Source organism: Camelus dromedarius, chromosome X, assembly GCF_036321535.1.
Source record: "Camelus dromedarius isolate mCamDro1 chromosome X, mCamDro1.pat, whole genome shotgun sequence".
NCBI classification, from domain to species: domain Eukaryota; kingdom Metazoa; phylum Chordata; class Mammalia; order Artiodactyla; family Camelidae; genus Camelus; species Camelus dromedarius.
In genome coordinates this window covers 18527547-18545458 of record NC_087472.1, presented here as the reverse complement: position 1 = coordinate 18545458, position 17912 = coordinate 18527547, and the positions used below count along the sequence as shown (strand labels likewise).

The 17912-nt window shown below is 35.3% G+C and overlaps 1 protein-coding gene across 1 annotated transcript; it reads left to right on the top strand.

The window, feature by feature from the left end:
* Positions 1–1159: 1159 nt before the first annotated feature.
* LOC105098821 (coiled-coil domain-containing protein 169-like) lies at positions 1160–1804 on the top strand. The gene has a single exon (XM_064483248.1). The coding sequence runs from the start codon at positions 1160–1162 to the stop codon at positions 1802–1804; it is 645 nt and encodes a 214-aa protein (XP_064339318.1).
* Positions 1805–17912: the final 16108 nt, after the last annotated feature.

Here is a 17912-nt window from a genome sequence, read left to right as displayed (position 1 = left end):
TAAACTCTTGGACCAATAATTGGCTGACCACTAAGCTGTGATGACCCAAGGGTTAACCCTAGGCTTAAAAATGAGAATGAGGAAAAAAGAAAAAAAATTTTAAAGAAAGAAAACAAACAAACAAGAATTAAATTAAAAAAAAAAACTGAGCAGAGATTCCAGTTTCACACACTACAGGGGAAATAGACACTACGTAATTAGTTCAAGTACATCACTAAACAAAAACAAAAAATTAAAATTAAAAAACAAGGTGCAGGCCAAACATGGAAAAAAAGTAGCTTATATAAATTGTCTCTGGGAGGACCTAGGTGATAGATTTAGTACATAAAGACTTCAAATAAGCTATTATAAATATGTTCAAAGAACTAAAAGAAACCACATTTGAAGAATTAAAAGAATGTATGATAACAATGACTCATCACATAGAGAATATTAATAAAGAAATATAAATTATAAAAACGAAGTGAATGAAAAGTCTGGAATTAAAAGGTACAACAATTGAAATGAAAAATTCATTCAAAAGCAGATTTGAGCTGATAATAGAAGGAATCAGCAAACTCAAAGGTAGAGCAATAGAGATTATCCAGTCTAAGGAATAGAATGTAAAAAACAAAGAAAACTGAAAAAAACCAGAAACCCCTGTGAGGTACCATCAAATACAACACATATGCATAATGGGAATTTGAAAAGAGGAGTGGAGAAAAAAAGGGATATAACAAGTATTTGAAGAAATAATGGGTGAAAACTTCTCAAATTTGATTTTAAAAAACATTAACCTACACATCCAAGAAGCTCAGTGAATTCCAAGTAGCACAAACCCAGATATTCACAGCTAGAGATCATAGTCAAACTGTTGAAAGCTGAAGCCAAAGAGAGAAACTTGAAAACAGCAAGAGGAAAATTACATGTTATATACAAAGGAACCACACTAAGATTAATAGCTGACTTCTCATCAGAAACAGTGGAGGCAAGAAGGCAGTGTTATGACATAGTCAAAGTGCTGGAGGAAAGAAACTCAACGAAGAATTCTAAGAATCAGTTCACCATGGCAACAGTTTATGACAACACTTTCTTCTTCCCAGCTTGTGGGTGTCCCTTCAGGTCTTCTGCTCTAAGCTGTCCTAAGAGAAAGGGTGTGGAAGGTCTCTGACCTGACATTATGGGGGATGGAAGACGTGACCACTTCAAAAGTATGAGCACTGAATGCCTTAAACTGGAGTTATTGGAAGAAATCCATATGAAAGACTTAGTACAAACCTCAATACTTGAAATAAGACACAAGATAGTGGAACTGAAAGCCAAACTCATTATTGACAATGGATGTAGTGAATGGAAAACCCGTTATGAGACACACCTTGAGCTGAATGATCGACTAGAAAAGCAAATTGCTACTCTCAGAGAGAAAATGGAAAAACTCCGTGGAAATCCTTCAGATAGATTATCTTCTATTCGTGTCTATGAGCAAATGCCAGTGGAATCCTTAAGTAATTTACTTAGACAGCTAGAAAAAGAAAAAAGGATCCTTGAAAATCAAGTGAAAGACTGTGCACTTAGACTGGAACAAGAATCAAAGGCTTACCACAAGGCCGACGATGAACGCCGTATATACCTAGCTAAGGTATCTCAGCTCTCTGGCTCATACCAAGGTTCTAAAAGACAACCAATGAGTCAACTGCATAGAATGAAAGAGAATCCAGTGAAAACAGGAAGATATAACCCAGCTAATCAGAAGATTGTAAATAACAAGAGAGGACCAGCAAAAAAGATTACAAGATCAAATCATCTTCCAAAACTCAATCCATGATTCCAGAACTGAGTGTATTTCTATTTCTTCCCTTTATTCAATTGTAATATTCAAATCGTGAAGTTATCATTCTACACATTTTCCAGGGGATGAGATAGATAAGAAAGAGCTATTAAACCTCTTCAGCTCCTTTTCCAGAATTGTGTTCCTTTGTCTGCCTGAAACTAATTTTCCTAGTAATTTAGTTTCAAAAATTATTTTAGACAGTAATTTTAGTGGCCCTAAAATATGTAGTAGCAGTGTTTGTGATTCTTAAAATATCCTAGGAAACCTGAGGGTGGTAATCATTATACTTTCTTTTAATAATAATATAGCCATAATCTGATATTAATATTGCTATTATATTTGGTTACTAGTTGGCTGTTAGCTGAAAAATTTCTTGCTATTTTAGGCTATATCATGCTCATTTTTTTAAAAGCCAAGGGTAAACAAAGCTGCAAATCAAATGCATTTTAAAATTTGACTTAAAACATCATGGTATTGCGGAAATAGTCTCCAATCAAGAATTAGTTTGGTTATAGTCCCTACTCAGTCATAAATTTATGAGATCTTGGGAAAGTCCCTCCATCTCATCTTTACTTTCCACATTGGTAAAATGAATGAGGCAAACTACGCAACTTCTAAGGCTTCTTACCATTCTAGAAAACCAATATTTATTCATCTATTGCATGGACCTGACCCTTAGCACATGGTGATTTAAGTCATTTTGTGATGTTTATTATTCATAGTGATGGCTAGTTTTTTTGAGCAAACTTTGCAAGTGTTCACTATACTCAAGTCTAGAAGTGGAGATTGAATAAGGGTAGGAGAAGGGTTCTTTTAAGGCATTTAGAAAATGTATTGAATTCTCTTACTCACTTTTAGACTGTTTTTGTAATTGTCACATTGGTCTGCAACATACATATAATTTATTTTCCCAACTTAATAAGTAAAATTATTAGGCTTTGAATATCCAGAAATCACCCAATGGTAAGTGTAGTTTCTAGCTAATGGTTTTCTCACCTTATATCTAGCACTAAAATCTAAATTCTTTTTATTCAGTATCACCAGCAATGAATACCAAATACATTTCACTTTCTTTAAGAAAGAATGCATAAATTTAATATAACTAAATAATTCTTTTATATGACTTTAAAATGTAATACAGTGAAATATAAAGTAACTTCCTATTATTCTACATTGGAGATGTTTAGAAATATTTCCTCCTGTTCTTAATTAAGTTAACTACAGAGATCAGATACCATGACCCATATTATTAAATGAAATTATGTTTTATACCATTTTTCTTAGCATTAGCAGCAAATTGATCATTTGAATATTATAGTAATAAGCATAACCATCACAGATCATTGCTGAAGAATAAACAAGTTTGTTTCTATCATACAGAGGTAAGCCATTGTAGGGATTAGATTGGGGAACATTTAAAATTAACTCAATCATTGTGGTGGTATATTAATTGAACATCTTATCACAGGGACTTGATCACATTTAAGTGTTAGTTCTGCAGGAAATACTTTGGAATCCTTTCCAATGCCACAAAGTGTCTGTCTTAAACAGAGTGGTGGAATGTTGGTGGGATAATATAAGGAACTGAAATGGGAGACTTTCTGTGTTCTGATATCTGTGTTCTGATATCAGTTTTGCCACATCTAAGCTTCTGAATTTGAGTAGATCACTTTTCATTGTCTCACTTTTATCATTTACAGAGTTGGGAATATTTACCCTAACTACCATCTTACAATTGCTGTGCAGCTCAAGTGTATTTACTAAATATTTATTTATTTACTTCTTTATATATTATTCCCTCTTAAAAATGTGTGAGTTAGCTTTTACTAAATTTAGAGGTATAAAAATAACACCCACAAGATAAAAGATGAAAATTAAAATTTAAAAGTTTTGCAAGAATTCAAGACTAAGAAAAACTCTAGCTTTAAACATTTTACCAGCCAGTACAAAGAAGGAATGAATTACACAGCTCTCATTTTTTTTTTTTGGTAGAAGGAATATACAAGCAGAAAAAAAGTTTTACCTAGTTCTAAGCTCTGAAGATAATTTGTCATGTGAAGTTTTTTAAGAAAATGCAGTTATGTATTGCAATATTCAGAGCAAAGCGGGGAGGGGCAAGATGGGGATAGAGGATTAAGAGATACAAACTACTATGTCTAAAATAGATAAGCAACAAAGATATATTGTGCAACATTGGGAATTGTAGCCATTATTTTCTAATAACTTTAAAGGGAGTATAATCTATACAAATATTGAATCACTATGCTGTACACTTGAAACTAATATAATATTATAAATTAACTATATTAAAAATAATAATCATCAGAGCAAAGATGACAGTTTGGGGTCTTTTTTGTTTAATACTGAAATATGTATTAATATCAGTATTTAAGTTCAGAATTCATAGACTAAAAATCAGTAAAACAATATTTAAAAGATCTCAAAATTTTAAATGTCTAAATATATTATAAAATATCAAGAAATACCATTTATAAAACAAATGTTGCTGTAATCAAAAAAACAGATAATAACAAGTCTTGGTGAGGATGTGGAGAAGTGGAAACCTTCATACATTGCTGGTAGAGACATAAAATGGTACAGCCACTTTGGGAAACAGTCTGTCAGTTCTTCAAAAGGTTAAACGTAGAGTTATCATACAACCCAACAATTTCACTCCTATGTATATAGCCAAGAGAAATGAAAACCTGTGACCACATAAAAACTTGTACACAAATCTTCATAGCAGCATTATTCATAACAGCCAAAAAGTGGAAACAACTCAAATATCTACCAACAAATAAATGGATAAACAAAATGTAGCATAGTCAAACAATGGAATATTATTCAGCAATTAGAAGAAATGAAGTACTGATATATGCTATGACATGGACAAATATTGAAAGTAATATCCTAAGTGAAAGAAGCCAGTCACAAAATACCACACATTGTATAATTCCACTTATATAAAATGTCCAGAACAGGCAAATCTATAAAGACAGAAAGGAGATTAGAAGTTGCCTAGGGCTGGTAGAATCAGAGAGAGGATGGGTGATGGGGAGTGGCTACAAAGAGTACAGCGTTTCTCTTTCGAATGATGAAAATCTCTAAAATTGATTGTGGTGATGATTGCACAGCTCTGTGACTATACTACTAAAAACCATTGAACTGTACACTTTAAATGGGTTAATCATATGTTATATGATTAATATCTCAATAATTCTGTTATTAAAAAATAAATCCATACATAGAAAAAAACACCCTTAAAAATTAAGGCCCCACAAAAGAAGATATTCCCAGGGGAAAAAAAGCTTAAGAAAAGAAATTGCTATCAGACCTGCCTTATATGAAATTTTAAAAAGGAAGTTCATCAGGCTGATGAGAAATTGTAACTTGAATCCACACAAAGAAATAGAGCTCCAGCAATGTTAATTACATAGGAAAACATAAAATACAATATAAATATAGTTTCTATCCTTCTCACAACTGATTTAAAAGACATCTGCATAAAACAATAATTATTAAAATCCTGTTAGGTTTAATATATAAAGATGCATATGATAATAATAGCACAGAGGAAGGGAGAGGAAAGGGAGCAATATTAGAGTGAAGTTTCTGTACACTACCAGAAATAAATTAGTATTCATGTGTATTATATTGTTTTAAGATATATATTGTAATCTCCAGAATAACCACTAAAAAGATAATTCAACAAATAAAGTAAATAATGGGAACTGAAATGGCACATTGGAAAGTATCTATTGCTTGCAAAAGTACACAGAGAAATAGAGGGAAAAAATACTTGACACATACAGAAAATAGCAGAATGGCAGTTATAAATAATTATATTTACATTATAATCAATAATTATATTAAATGTAAATAAAATAAGCACCACAATAAAAATATATTATCATACTATATTAGAAGACAGAATTTAACTGCATGCTGTCTAGAACAGACACACTTTAGATATAACACAAATAGATTGAAAGGATAAAAAATGATACACTATGCAATCAGCAACCATAAGAGAGCTGGACTGCCCATACCAGTGTATTTGATTTCTACTGCTGTGTAACAAATGACCACAAATTTAGCACCTTAAAACAATACCCATTTATTAGCCGACAGTTCAATAGGTCATAAGACTGGCAGGTTCTCTGCTTAAGGTCTCAAAAAGCCAAAATCAAGGTGTTGGACAGGCTGGCCTCTTATACGGAAGGTCTAGGAAAGAATCTGCTTCCAAACATAAAAAGCATCCACTTCCACGTTCAAAGAATCTGCTTCCAAGTTCAAGTTATTGGCAGCAATTCAATAGTTGTTCCTTGCAGTTATGAAACTGAGGTCCCTATTTCCTTGATACATGGCCTCAATTATCTTCAGGCAAATAATAGAGCATTAAATCCTTCTTGTGCTTTGATTTCTGATTATCTCTTCTAGCACCAGCTAGAGAAAAGTCTCTGTATTCAAAGGGCTCACCTGATTGGGTCAGGCTCACCCAGATAATCTTTGTATAGTAAGGTTAACTGACTTGGGACTTTAATTACATCTGGAAAATTAATCACTATGGTATATCTGACCATAATAGTATTAAATTAGAAATCAGCAACAGAAAAAAATTTAGAAAATCCAGAAATATTTCCAAAAAAAGCCAATATATTTCTAATAACCCTTAGGTAAAAAAAAAATCACAAGAGGAACTGGAAAGAAATCTGAACTGGATGAAAACTAAAACACAACATGTTAAAATGTATAGGATGCAGCTAAAGCAATGCTCAAAGGGAAAATTATAGCTTGAAATGATTATGTGAGAAAAAAAAAGATTTCAAATAAATAAGCTAAGTTTTCACCTTAAGAATCTAGCGAAAGTAAACAATAAGTTTCTACTATATAGCACAGGGAACTATACCCAATATCTTGTAGTAACTTATGGTGAAAAAGAATATGAAAATGAATATGTGTATGTTCCTATATGACTGAAGTATTGTGCTGTTCACCAGAAATTGACACAACATTGTAAACTGACTATACTTCAGTAAAAATATATACTAAAAAAGAATCTAGAGAAAGTAGAGCAAACCAAACACAAGGCAAGCATGAGATAGAAACAAGAAGATAACAGCAGAAATCAGTAAAATAGAAAACAGAAAAACAACAGAGAAAAATTAATTTTAAAAAATTAGTTCTTTGTAAAGATCAACAAATTTGATAAAACTTTAGCTAGGCTGACAATGAAATAAGACAGAACACTTAAATTACTAAGATCTAGAAGGAAAGAGGAGACAACACAACTGAATCTACAGCAATTAAAGTTTATAAGAGAACATTACTAACTACTTTATACCAGCTAATTAGATAACTTAGGTGAAATGAACAAATTCCTAGAAAGACATAATTTACCAAAATTAACTCAAGAAGAAATAGAAAATCTGAAAGATTACAAGAGGTAAAGGAATTTAATTCATAATTTAAATTCTTTCCACACACAAAAAGCCCAGACTCAGATGGGTTCACTAGTGAATTCTATCAAACATTTAAAGAATAAAACAGTAACATTATTCTAGAAAGTGGAGAAGGAAAGAACACTTCCCAACTCTCTCTACAAGGCCAATATCATGTCACCAAAGCCAAAAACATCATAGGAAAAAAGAAAAGAAAAACAGACATCAAAAGAAAAGAAAAACTACACATCAATATCCCTCATGAATAGAGATTAAAAACGCCTTTTAAATATTAATCAAACCAAATCTAGCAACATATAAAGAGTACTTAACACCATGACTAAATGGGATTTTTCCTGGGAATACTCAGTTTGTTTAACATTCAAATATCTTAAGAGGTGGGCTTTAATTACCTGGTGGTACCTGGCCCAGGGATGACGAAGGCAGAGGAATATTGCCTCTTGGGGTGCACTGGCCAGATGGAGGAGATATGGCTCTGGATTGGTTAGTTTGCATATCAAAGGTTAAGTCTTTTGCTATCTCCAAGAATTGGCTAACTCTGGGAGACATAGTCTCTCCCTAGCCAGGAAGATTTTTTTAAGATATTAAAACATCATAATATAAAAAATTTCTTAAACATGATTAATACAATAAATGCTTTAATGTTTTGACATCATATTAATGAAAATTTGGGGTGGTGATAACAGAGATCTTCAGTATTAGGGCTTAAGTAGCTCCAAAAAGAATAGAGACATTTTATGATGAGAATAAGAAAGGTTTTCGTGTCTGGACAGAAGTCATCTCCAGCACAGGAAGTGAAGTCATTGTTAATGGTGAGGTCTTGGATTGAGGTGATGTCTTCTGAGGTGGTAAGCTTCTAAGCCAAGGCGAAGTCATCTAGGATGTGGGACTTGGGGTATACTTTTTAAGGGGATGTCCACTCAAGTTAATGTGGGTCTTAGTATTTGCCATGTTTGGTTGAAACAGTGGCTTACTTGGAGTGTTGGGCCTCCAGGTTGTAAACCAGTGAAAACCTCCAAGTGGCTGGTAATAAGACCACAGTCACCAGAATAGTGTGCAGTTCCACTTGACAGGCTTTTGGTGGAAATTTAGTTTCAGATGCATCCTGTATAAGATGGGCAGCTGCCTGGCTATTGCACAATCATTGGTTAAGGGGTCCTAGGGGAATATGCACCATCGATCTGGCCTCCAGCACTTATGGAATGGGGCAAGATTGAAAATATATAAAGATACATTAAGGCCTGGAGCAAGATAAAGAGTCATTTAGGGATTTATTTAGACTGGAAATTGAAAAGGAATTGTTTGAAGAAACCATTATGCCTCTTAGTTAAACAGGCTATTTGGGACCTATTAGGGACATGAAAGTTCTGTTGGGTGTCTTTTCCAAGAGCCCAGCATTGCGTATTTTGAGAAATGAAATCTGGTGCCTTGGTTGCTATTAATAATATTTACAACGAGTAATGAGTGTCTTGGGAAGGCCTTATATTGTGACCTTAATATAGAGAGAGACTTGTGATTTTATATTTTGGGTATCTGTGAGGCAAGAGTTTCCAGAGTTCTTTAACCTGACAGGGATGATTTTTAGGCAATGCCCACTAATTTATAATAAATATGAAGATGGAACCATCTGTTGGCCAGGGTATCCAGCGTTAAGATGACTTCCTGAAGTTTGGCCAAGTGTGTTGTTTTTTGGGTCCTGTCTTTTATTAGGGACATCCTGGGTAAATGATGGAAAACAGCAACATTCCATGGAGTTCCATCATGTATGATGGTTAGCAGTGCCAAGTGCATAGTCTATGAACTCCCATTGTTGTTTACAGTTAATCCCTGGGTTTTCCCCAGTAACAAAGGGTTTAGGGGAGGTGTGACTTCCACCAGCACCCTATAATCTGGCAAGGGACTAAGGACAGGGGAAGCTGCCCCTTCCTGCAAGTAGAACATGTCAGAGGGCCAAGGTTTGGTTGCATCCTAATTAAGAAGGCCTCTGTAGCTGTGCTGAGTTTGTAGGGTGCTGTTTTCATGACTCAAAGTATAATGGGCAGCTGAGTATGGAGGGCCATAGGTTCATGGTCTATGAGAGCCTATATTTTTAGGAAAGCCCAGTAGGTAGCCAGGCATTTTTGGTAGGGGCAGTTTATTGCACTGGAAACCCTTGAGCAACTTTGGCTATCAGAAGTGGTCCAGAGACACCAGGTGGTCTAGGAAGAGGTTGCCAAAGTCTCTTTAGGGAAGGAGTTTGGAGGGGGCACTAACAAGAGTGCTTGTTGATTTTAATCTGGGAGTAAAATTTGCAAATGAGAAATATGTTGTCATTAGAAGCCAAGAAGGGCTAAAAGATGTTGGATTTGTATGTCCTTAATAAGTGTGTCTAATGAATTTCCTTGGAGGAAGATGTTATCGATGTAATGCCATACCTGTGCTCCTGGAGGAAGGTGGATCCAGTTAAGCTCTTGCCTGTAACGACTGTGTGGGATGGCAAAGCTGTTGAGGTGCCCCATGGGTGGCCTAGAGAAAAGATACCCTGAGCTGCTTTGCCAGCAGATCCCTAAAGCTCACCAGGGACCAATGCCTGGACTCTTCCCTAGGGACTCCCTCTAGAAAAGCAGGCCAATGCTTTAATTGCTTATTGGGAGGAGATGTTCCAGCGGGGAGCCCAAGTGCCCACTGCTGACTTCAGCCTTGTTGGGTCGATTGATCAGACTTGCACCAAACATAGTCTCATCTAAAAACCTCTCTTCACTCTCTTGGGCAGGGGGCTTGATCTTATAAATTAGCCAATGATCCTAATCGCCCCCAGTGTCACTGCCCAGAGCCTAGAGGTCACTGCCCAGAACTTAGGTGTGTCAAATCAGGGAAATCAAGTTTGGCCCCAGTGGACCAAGCTGTCCAAGGTGAGATGCCAACTATGGAATTATGGCAACCACCAATGTAGACTTTAGCACCTGAGACTAAGTGAGGAGTACCAAAGAGGTGAGTGCCTTCGACGTCCTCTTAGATTTAGTTGGAAGATCATGGCAATGTACAGCAGATACAGCATGAAGTGGTGGCAGCCAGAGTGCCAGTGTGCCTTCCTGGGCAGTACTTGCTGTTTGGTAAACATATAGAACGCTGAGTCACCTCGTGCACTGCATCAATTGTTTTATGCCCAGGTCTTAATTTATAAAGTTGACTGAGTGGTGAGCAAGGGATAGGTTTAGACCAGAGCCTTTATTGGAATTGCTGAGGAAAAGGCAAGACAGGGAAGGCCAAACAGTTCTGGATTGGCTAGTTTGAATAATTTTGGCAGGCTCTAAACTATAGGGGTGGTCTCTAGTTGCCTGTACCTAGCCCTCGGATGATTAAGGCAGAGGAATATTGACTTTTGTTTCTAGGGGAACTGTAAGTAACATTAAACTTTTCCTTCAATGGCATTGATCTCTCTGTGTCGCCACTCAGTCAGCTTTATAAGTTAAGACCCAGGCACAGAACATGACACTGACTAGGATGGCATTTATGAGAGAAAGAAAGAAAGAGAATGAGAAAGAGGGAGGAAGGAAGGAAGGGGAAGAAGAAAGAAAGAAAGGAAAGGGAGGTAGGGAAGGAAGGAAAAGAAAATACAGTGTTGTCAAGGATGTGGAGAAATTGGAACACTTGTGCATTGCTGGTAGGAATGTAAATTGGTGCAGCCACTGTGGAAAATGATATGGCAGTTCCTCAGAAAAATTAAACATAGAATTACCATATAATCCAGCAATTCCGCTTCTGTGTGTATACCCAAAAGAATTGAAAGCAGGGACTCCAACAGATATTTGTACACCCAGCTTCATAGTAGCAATATTAACAATAGCCAAAAGGTGGTGCTATGGCCTGAATGAATGTCAGTGTCCCCTGCCCCCAAATTCTTATGCTGAAATCCTAATTCCCAAAGGTGATGAGTTCCACCTATCTATTAGTAGGTGGGGGTCTTTGGGAGACGAATCATCTCCCAAAGGTATCAGTGCTTCTATAAAAGAGACCCCCGCAGTGCTCCCTAGCCCCTTGTACCACGTGAGGACCCAGAGAAAAAGTGCTGGCTATCACCAGGAAGAGGGCCTTCACCTGACCATACTGGCACCTTGATCTTTGATTTCTAGCCTCCAGAAATGTGAGAAATAAATTTCTGTTTTTTATAAGCTACCTAGTCAGTGGTATTTTGTTATAGCAGCCCAAATGGGCTGACAGGTGGCAGGTAAACCAAGTGTCAATCAACAAGATGAATGGATAAACAAAATGTGGTATATACACACAATGGAATATTATTCAGTCTCATAAAGGAAGGAAATCCTGACACATGCTACAATATGGATGAATCTTAAAGACATTATGCTAAGTGAAATAAGCCAGTCACAAAAGAACACATATATGATTCCACTTGTATGAGGTACCTAGAGTAGTCAGCATCGTAGAGACAGTTGTTGTCAGGGGCTGGGGGTAGGAGAAGTGTGGAGTTATTGTTTAAGTGGTACAGAGTTTCAGTCTGGGGAGAGGAAAAGTTTCTGGAGATAGATGGTGGTGATGATTGCACAACAATGTTAATATACTTAATGCCAATGAACTATATAATTTAAAACGGTTATAATGGTAAATTTTATCTTCTGTATATTTTACCATAATTATTTAAAATTCTCAACAAAGTCAGAATAGAAGGTAAATTAAACTGATAAAGGGCATGAGAAAAGTCTAAGCTCACATCATAACATCATCACTGTACTAGAGATTCCAAGCCAGTGCAATCAATAAAGGAAAAAGAAATAAAAATCATCCAGATTGAAAAGGAGGAGGTAAAAGTGGCTTTTTTGGCAGATGACAATCATTAATATAAAAAGCCAAATGAAACCCACAAAAAACCTACTAGACTAGTGAGTTTAGTAAGGATGTGAGATGAAAGATAAATATAAAAATAAATTGTATTTCTACATACGAGCAATGGAAAATGTGCAAATAAAATTAGAAAAACAATTCTATTCACAATAGCATCAAAAAGAATAAAATACTTAGAAATAAATTTAGCCAAAAAGTATAAGACATACACAGAAAACTATAAAAACATTGCTGGGAGAAATTAAAGATCTACGTAAATGAAGAGAAAGTCCACATCATGAATTGAAAGACTCAACATAAGATGGCAATTTTTACCAAATTGATCTATAAATTAAATGAAATCCCTATAAAAATTCCAGCAGGCTTTTTTTTTTGCAGAATTTAACAAGCTGATCCAGCAATGTATATGGAAATGCAAAGGATCCAGAATAGTCGAAACACTTTTGAAAAAGACTCAGTGGGAGAGTTTTCGCTTCCATGTTTCAAAACTTACTGTAAAGTCACAGTCATCAAGACAGTGTGATACTAACACAAAGATAGAAATATACATCATGAAAAAATGAAGAGTCCATAAATGAACCCTTACATAATGGTCAATTTATTTTTGACAAAGGTGCCAAGGCAATTCAATGTGGAAATGACAGACTTTTCAACAAATGGTACTAGGACAATTAGATATCCACAAGCAAAAAGATAAATTTAGACCTTTATCTCATACCATGCATTGAAAATATTAAGTCAAAATGGACCAGAGCTAAATTAAAGCTAAAACTATAAAACATTAATTTTTATTTGAGTTATAGTTGATGTGTAATATCACCTTAGTTTCAGGTGTACAACATACTGATTCACAATTTTTAAAGTTTACATTCCATTTATACTTATTATAAAATATTGGCTATATTCCCTGTGTTGTAAAATATATCCTTGTAACTTATTTATTTTATACATCGTAGTTTGTACTTCTTATTTCCCTACCCCTATCTTGCCCCTCCTCTTTCTCTCCCCAACTGGTTATCACTAGTTTGCTCTCTATATCTGTGACTCTTGTTTCTTTTTTGTTATATTCACTAGTTTATTTTTTAGATTCCACATATAAGTGATATCATAGAGTATCTGTCTTTCTCTGTCTGACTTATTTCATTTAGCATAAAACACTCCAAGTGCATCCATGTTGTTGTAAATGGTAGAATTTCATTTTTTATGTCTGAGTAGTACTCCATTGTGTATATCTATATTATATATGTGTGTGTGTGTGTGTGTGTGTATACACCATATCTTCTTTATCCATTCCTCTGTTGATGGACACTTAGGTTGCCTCCTTATCTTTGCAATTGCAAATAATGTTGCTATGAACATTGGTGTGTATGTATCTTTTTGAATTAGTGTTTTCAGGTATTTTTTTCTCAGATATATACCCAGGAGTGGAATTGTGAGTCATATGGTAGTTCTATTTTTACTATTTTGGGAAACTTCCATAATGTTTTCCACAGTGGCTGCATCAATTTACATTCACACCCACAGTGTATAAGGGTTCCTTTTCTCTAAATCCTCACCAACATTTATTTGTGGTCTTTTTGATGATAACCATTTTGACAGGTGTGAGTTGATAATCTCATTGTGGTTTTAATTTGCATTTCTCTGATGATTAATGATGTTGAACATCTTTTCATATGCTTGTTGGCCATCTGTATGTCTTCTTTGGAAAAATGTCTATTCAGGTCTTCTGCTCATTTTAAAATCAGGTTGTTTGGTTTTTGCTGTTGAGTTGTATGAGCTGTAAAACTATAAAATTTTAAAAAGTAAACATAGGAGAAAGTCTTTATGACCTTGGAATTTATTTCCTGTGGCTGTATGTCTGAGGGTCATACCAATTCGACCCATTGACCAAATTAACCAAACTGACATTTATAGAACACTCCAACCAGCACAGCAGAATATGTATATATTTCAAATGCACATAGAACATTTACCAATAAACATCATATTTTCAGCCACAGAACAAATCTCAATGTATTTTAAAGGATTCAAGTCATAAAAAGTATATTCTCTAATTACAATTGAATTAAATTAGAAGTCAGTAAAAGAAATATTTCTAGAAAATCCCCAAATATTTGGAAACCAAATAACACTTTGCTAAATAACCCATAAAATCAAAGAAGAAATCAAACGGAAAATTGCAAAGAATTTTGAACTGAAAGAAAATTTTAAAACAGTATATGAAAATTTTTGAGATGTTGAGAAAGCACTACTTGAAGGAGGATGTATAGAAGTAAATGCTTATATTAGAAAAGAAGGAAATTTTCCAGTCAGTGACCTCAGCTCCAACTTAAAGAAACTAGAACAGTAAGAGCAAATTAAAACTCAAGTAAGCCCAAGAAATGAAATAAATTAGAAATCAACAGAATTGATAAAACTCTAGCCAGTCTTATCAGGAAAAACAGGTGTAAAGACACAGATAACAATATTACCAATGAGAGGTTACATCATTGCAGATTCTGTAAATATTAAAAGTAAATTTTATGAATAACATCATGCCAATAAATATAAAATGCATATAAAATGGACAAATCCCTTAAAAGATACAAACTACCAAAGCTCACTCAAGGGAGAAAACACCTGTATAGCCCTATACCTACTAAAGAAAACCGAATCTTTAGTTAACAGTTATCCCACAAAGAGGGGAGTGGGTATAGCTCAGTGGCAGAGCGCATGCTTAGCATGCAAAAGGTCCTAGGTTTAATCCCCAGCATCTCCATTAAAAAGAAAAATTGTCCCACAAAGAAGACTCAGATGGCTTCACTGGTAAATTCTACAAATATTTCATAAAGATCTAGCTCCAATTCTACACAATCTCTTCCAGGAAAAACTGAAGAGGAAGGAATTACAAGATAAGAAAATCACAGACCAATATCCCTCATGATTAGATGCAAAAAGATAAACAATCAACAAATGGTGCTGAGACAACTAGATATCCACATGCAGAATGTATTTAGACCTCTTCTCATGCCCTATGCAAATTTAACTCAAAATGGATCATAGAACTAAATGCAAGCACTATAAAACACTTAGAATAAAACGGAGGGATAATTTGTGGCCCTGGGGTAGGCAAGGCTCCTTAAATACAACACCAAAAACACAAGTGACAAAAAAAAAAAAAAAAAGAGAGAGAGAGAGAAAGATTACATCAAAATTTAGAACTTTTGTGCTTCAAAGGACAGCATCAAAAAAATGAAAAGAGAACCCACAGAATAGGAGAAAATACTTGCAAATCATGTATCTGATAAAGGATTTGTATCCAGAATACAAAGAAATCTACAACTTAATAATAAAAAGATAATTAACCCAATTAAAAATTGGACAAAGGATCTGAATAGATATTTCTCCAAAGAAGACAAGCAAATGACTAATAAAATAAGCACATGAAAATATGCTCAACATCTTAGTCATTAGGAAGCAAATCAAAACTATATTGAGATAATACTACTCCACATTCACCAGAAGAGATATAATAAAAAAGACAGACAATAGCAAAGTTTTGACAGGGATGTGGAAAATCTGGAAGCCTCATACATTGCCAGTGGGAATGCAGAGTGGTGCGGCCACATTTTAAAACGGGTTGGCAGTTCATTACCGTATGACCTAGCAATCTTACTCTTATGTATATAGACAACAGAAGTGAAAATATAAGTCCACAGAAAAACCTGTACACAAATGTTCACCATGCATATAATATAAAAAATAATACCATCATGATACATCATAATAGTGAAATGTGGAAACAATCCAAATATCCATCAACTGATGAATAATAGATAAGTAAAATGTGCTAGATCTATACAATGTAATTTATTCTAAAATAAAAAGGAATCAGAAATTGATACATGCCGTAACATGGATTAACCTTGAAAAATTATGGTAAGTGAAAGAAGCCAGCCACAAAATACCACATGTTGTATGGTTCCATCCATATGAAATGTCCAGAATAGACAAATCTATAGAGACAGGAGATAGAGTAAATGGATGCCTACAGTTGGGAAGGGTTGGGAGGGGTGTCTAGGATATGTGATTTTTTTCCACACCGCCAAGCAATTTTCCAATTCTCAGTGGACACTGACAGGGTATCCCACAAATTTAACTCAATTCTGACACTGTCTATTTGGAGATAGCATCTGATCCCATAGGTTAAGACCTCAGTCCCACAAGACTGTTCCCACCTCACTCCAGATGCTAATCACAAGTCCAGATTGTTACCTGTGATTCTGACCACTGACTATAAATCTAAGGTTCCCACGATCCCCTCCTCAGGTTCAATTATTTTGCTAGAGTGGCTCACAGAACTCAAAAAACCACTTTACTTACTAGACTACTGGTTTATTATAAAAAGATGTACCTCTGGAATAGCCAGACTGGAAGAGATGCAAAGGGCAAGAAGGTATGTGGGAAGGGATGCGGAGCTTCCATGTTCTCTGGACATGCCCCGCTCCCCATATCTTCATGTGTTCACCAATCCAGAAGCTCTCTGAAACCTGAATTTTGGGGGTTTTTACAGAGACTTCATTACATAGATATGATTGATTAAATCATTGGCTGTTAGTGATTGAATTCCATCTCCAGCCCCCACTCTCCCCAGAAGTCGGCGGAGGAGGACTGAAAGTTCCAACCCTTTATCATGGTTGGTTTCTCATCAGTCAGCTCCAACCTTTAGATTACTTAGGGGCTTTCCAAAGTCACCTCATTAACATAAACTCAGTGTGGTTGAAAGGGGCTCCTTATGAATGGCAGAAAGGCACTCCTATCACTCAAAAAATTCAAAAGATGTTGGTAGCTTTGTGCTGGGATCCAAGGACAAAGATCAAATATATTTCCTATTATACAACAAGGGGGTGATGGCTAAAGGGTATGACATTTGTTTTGGGAGTGATGAAAATGTTCTAAAATTTATTGTGGTAGTGGTTGCACAACTATGTGAATATATTAAAAATCATTGGATTGTACACTTAAAAACAAAAAAAAGAATGAATTACTGATATACAGAATAATCTAAATGAACCTCTAGCGAAAAGTATACTCCCAAGAAGTTGCATCCTGTATGATTCTATTTATGTAACATCCTTGGAATGACAAAATTATAGAAATGGGGAGCTGATTAGTGGTTGACAGGAGTTAAGAAGGAGGCAGGAGTGAGAGGAAAGCAGGTGTGCTGCAAAAGGGTAACATGATTGATCCTTGTGCTGATGGAAGTTTTCTGTATTTTGACTATCAATATCAATATCCTGGTTGTAATATTGTATGAGAGTTTTGCAAGATGTTATATTAGGGTAAACTGGGTAAAGGATACACAGGATCTCTCTGTATTATTTCTTACAATTGTATGTGAATCTACAATTATCTCAAAATTAAAAGTTTAATTTAAAAAAGAATAAAATGGCATCATGCATATAAAAACAGTATTAGTCTATTCAGGTTGCTATAACAAAAGACCACAGACTGGCTGGCTTCTTAACAACGGAAATGTATTTCTTGCAGTTCTAGAGGCTGGTAGTCCAAGATCAAGGTATCGTCATGATAGGGTGAGAGCCCTCTTCCTGGTTCATGGCCAGAATCTTATTGCTATGTCCTTACATTGTGGAAAGTGGCAAGGGAGCTCTCTGGGGCCTCTTTTATAAGGGCACTAATTCCATTGATGAGGGCTCCACCCTCATGACCTAATCACCTCCCAAAGCCCACCCTCCAAATACCATCATGTTGGGATTAGGATTTCAACATATGAATTTGGGGGGACACAAGCATTCAGACCA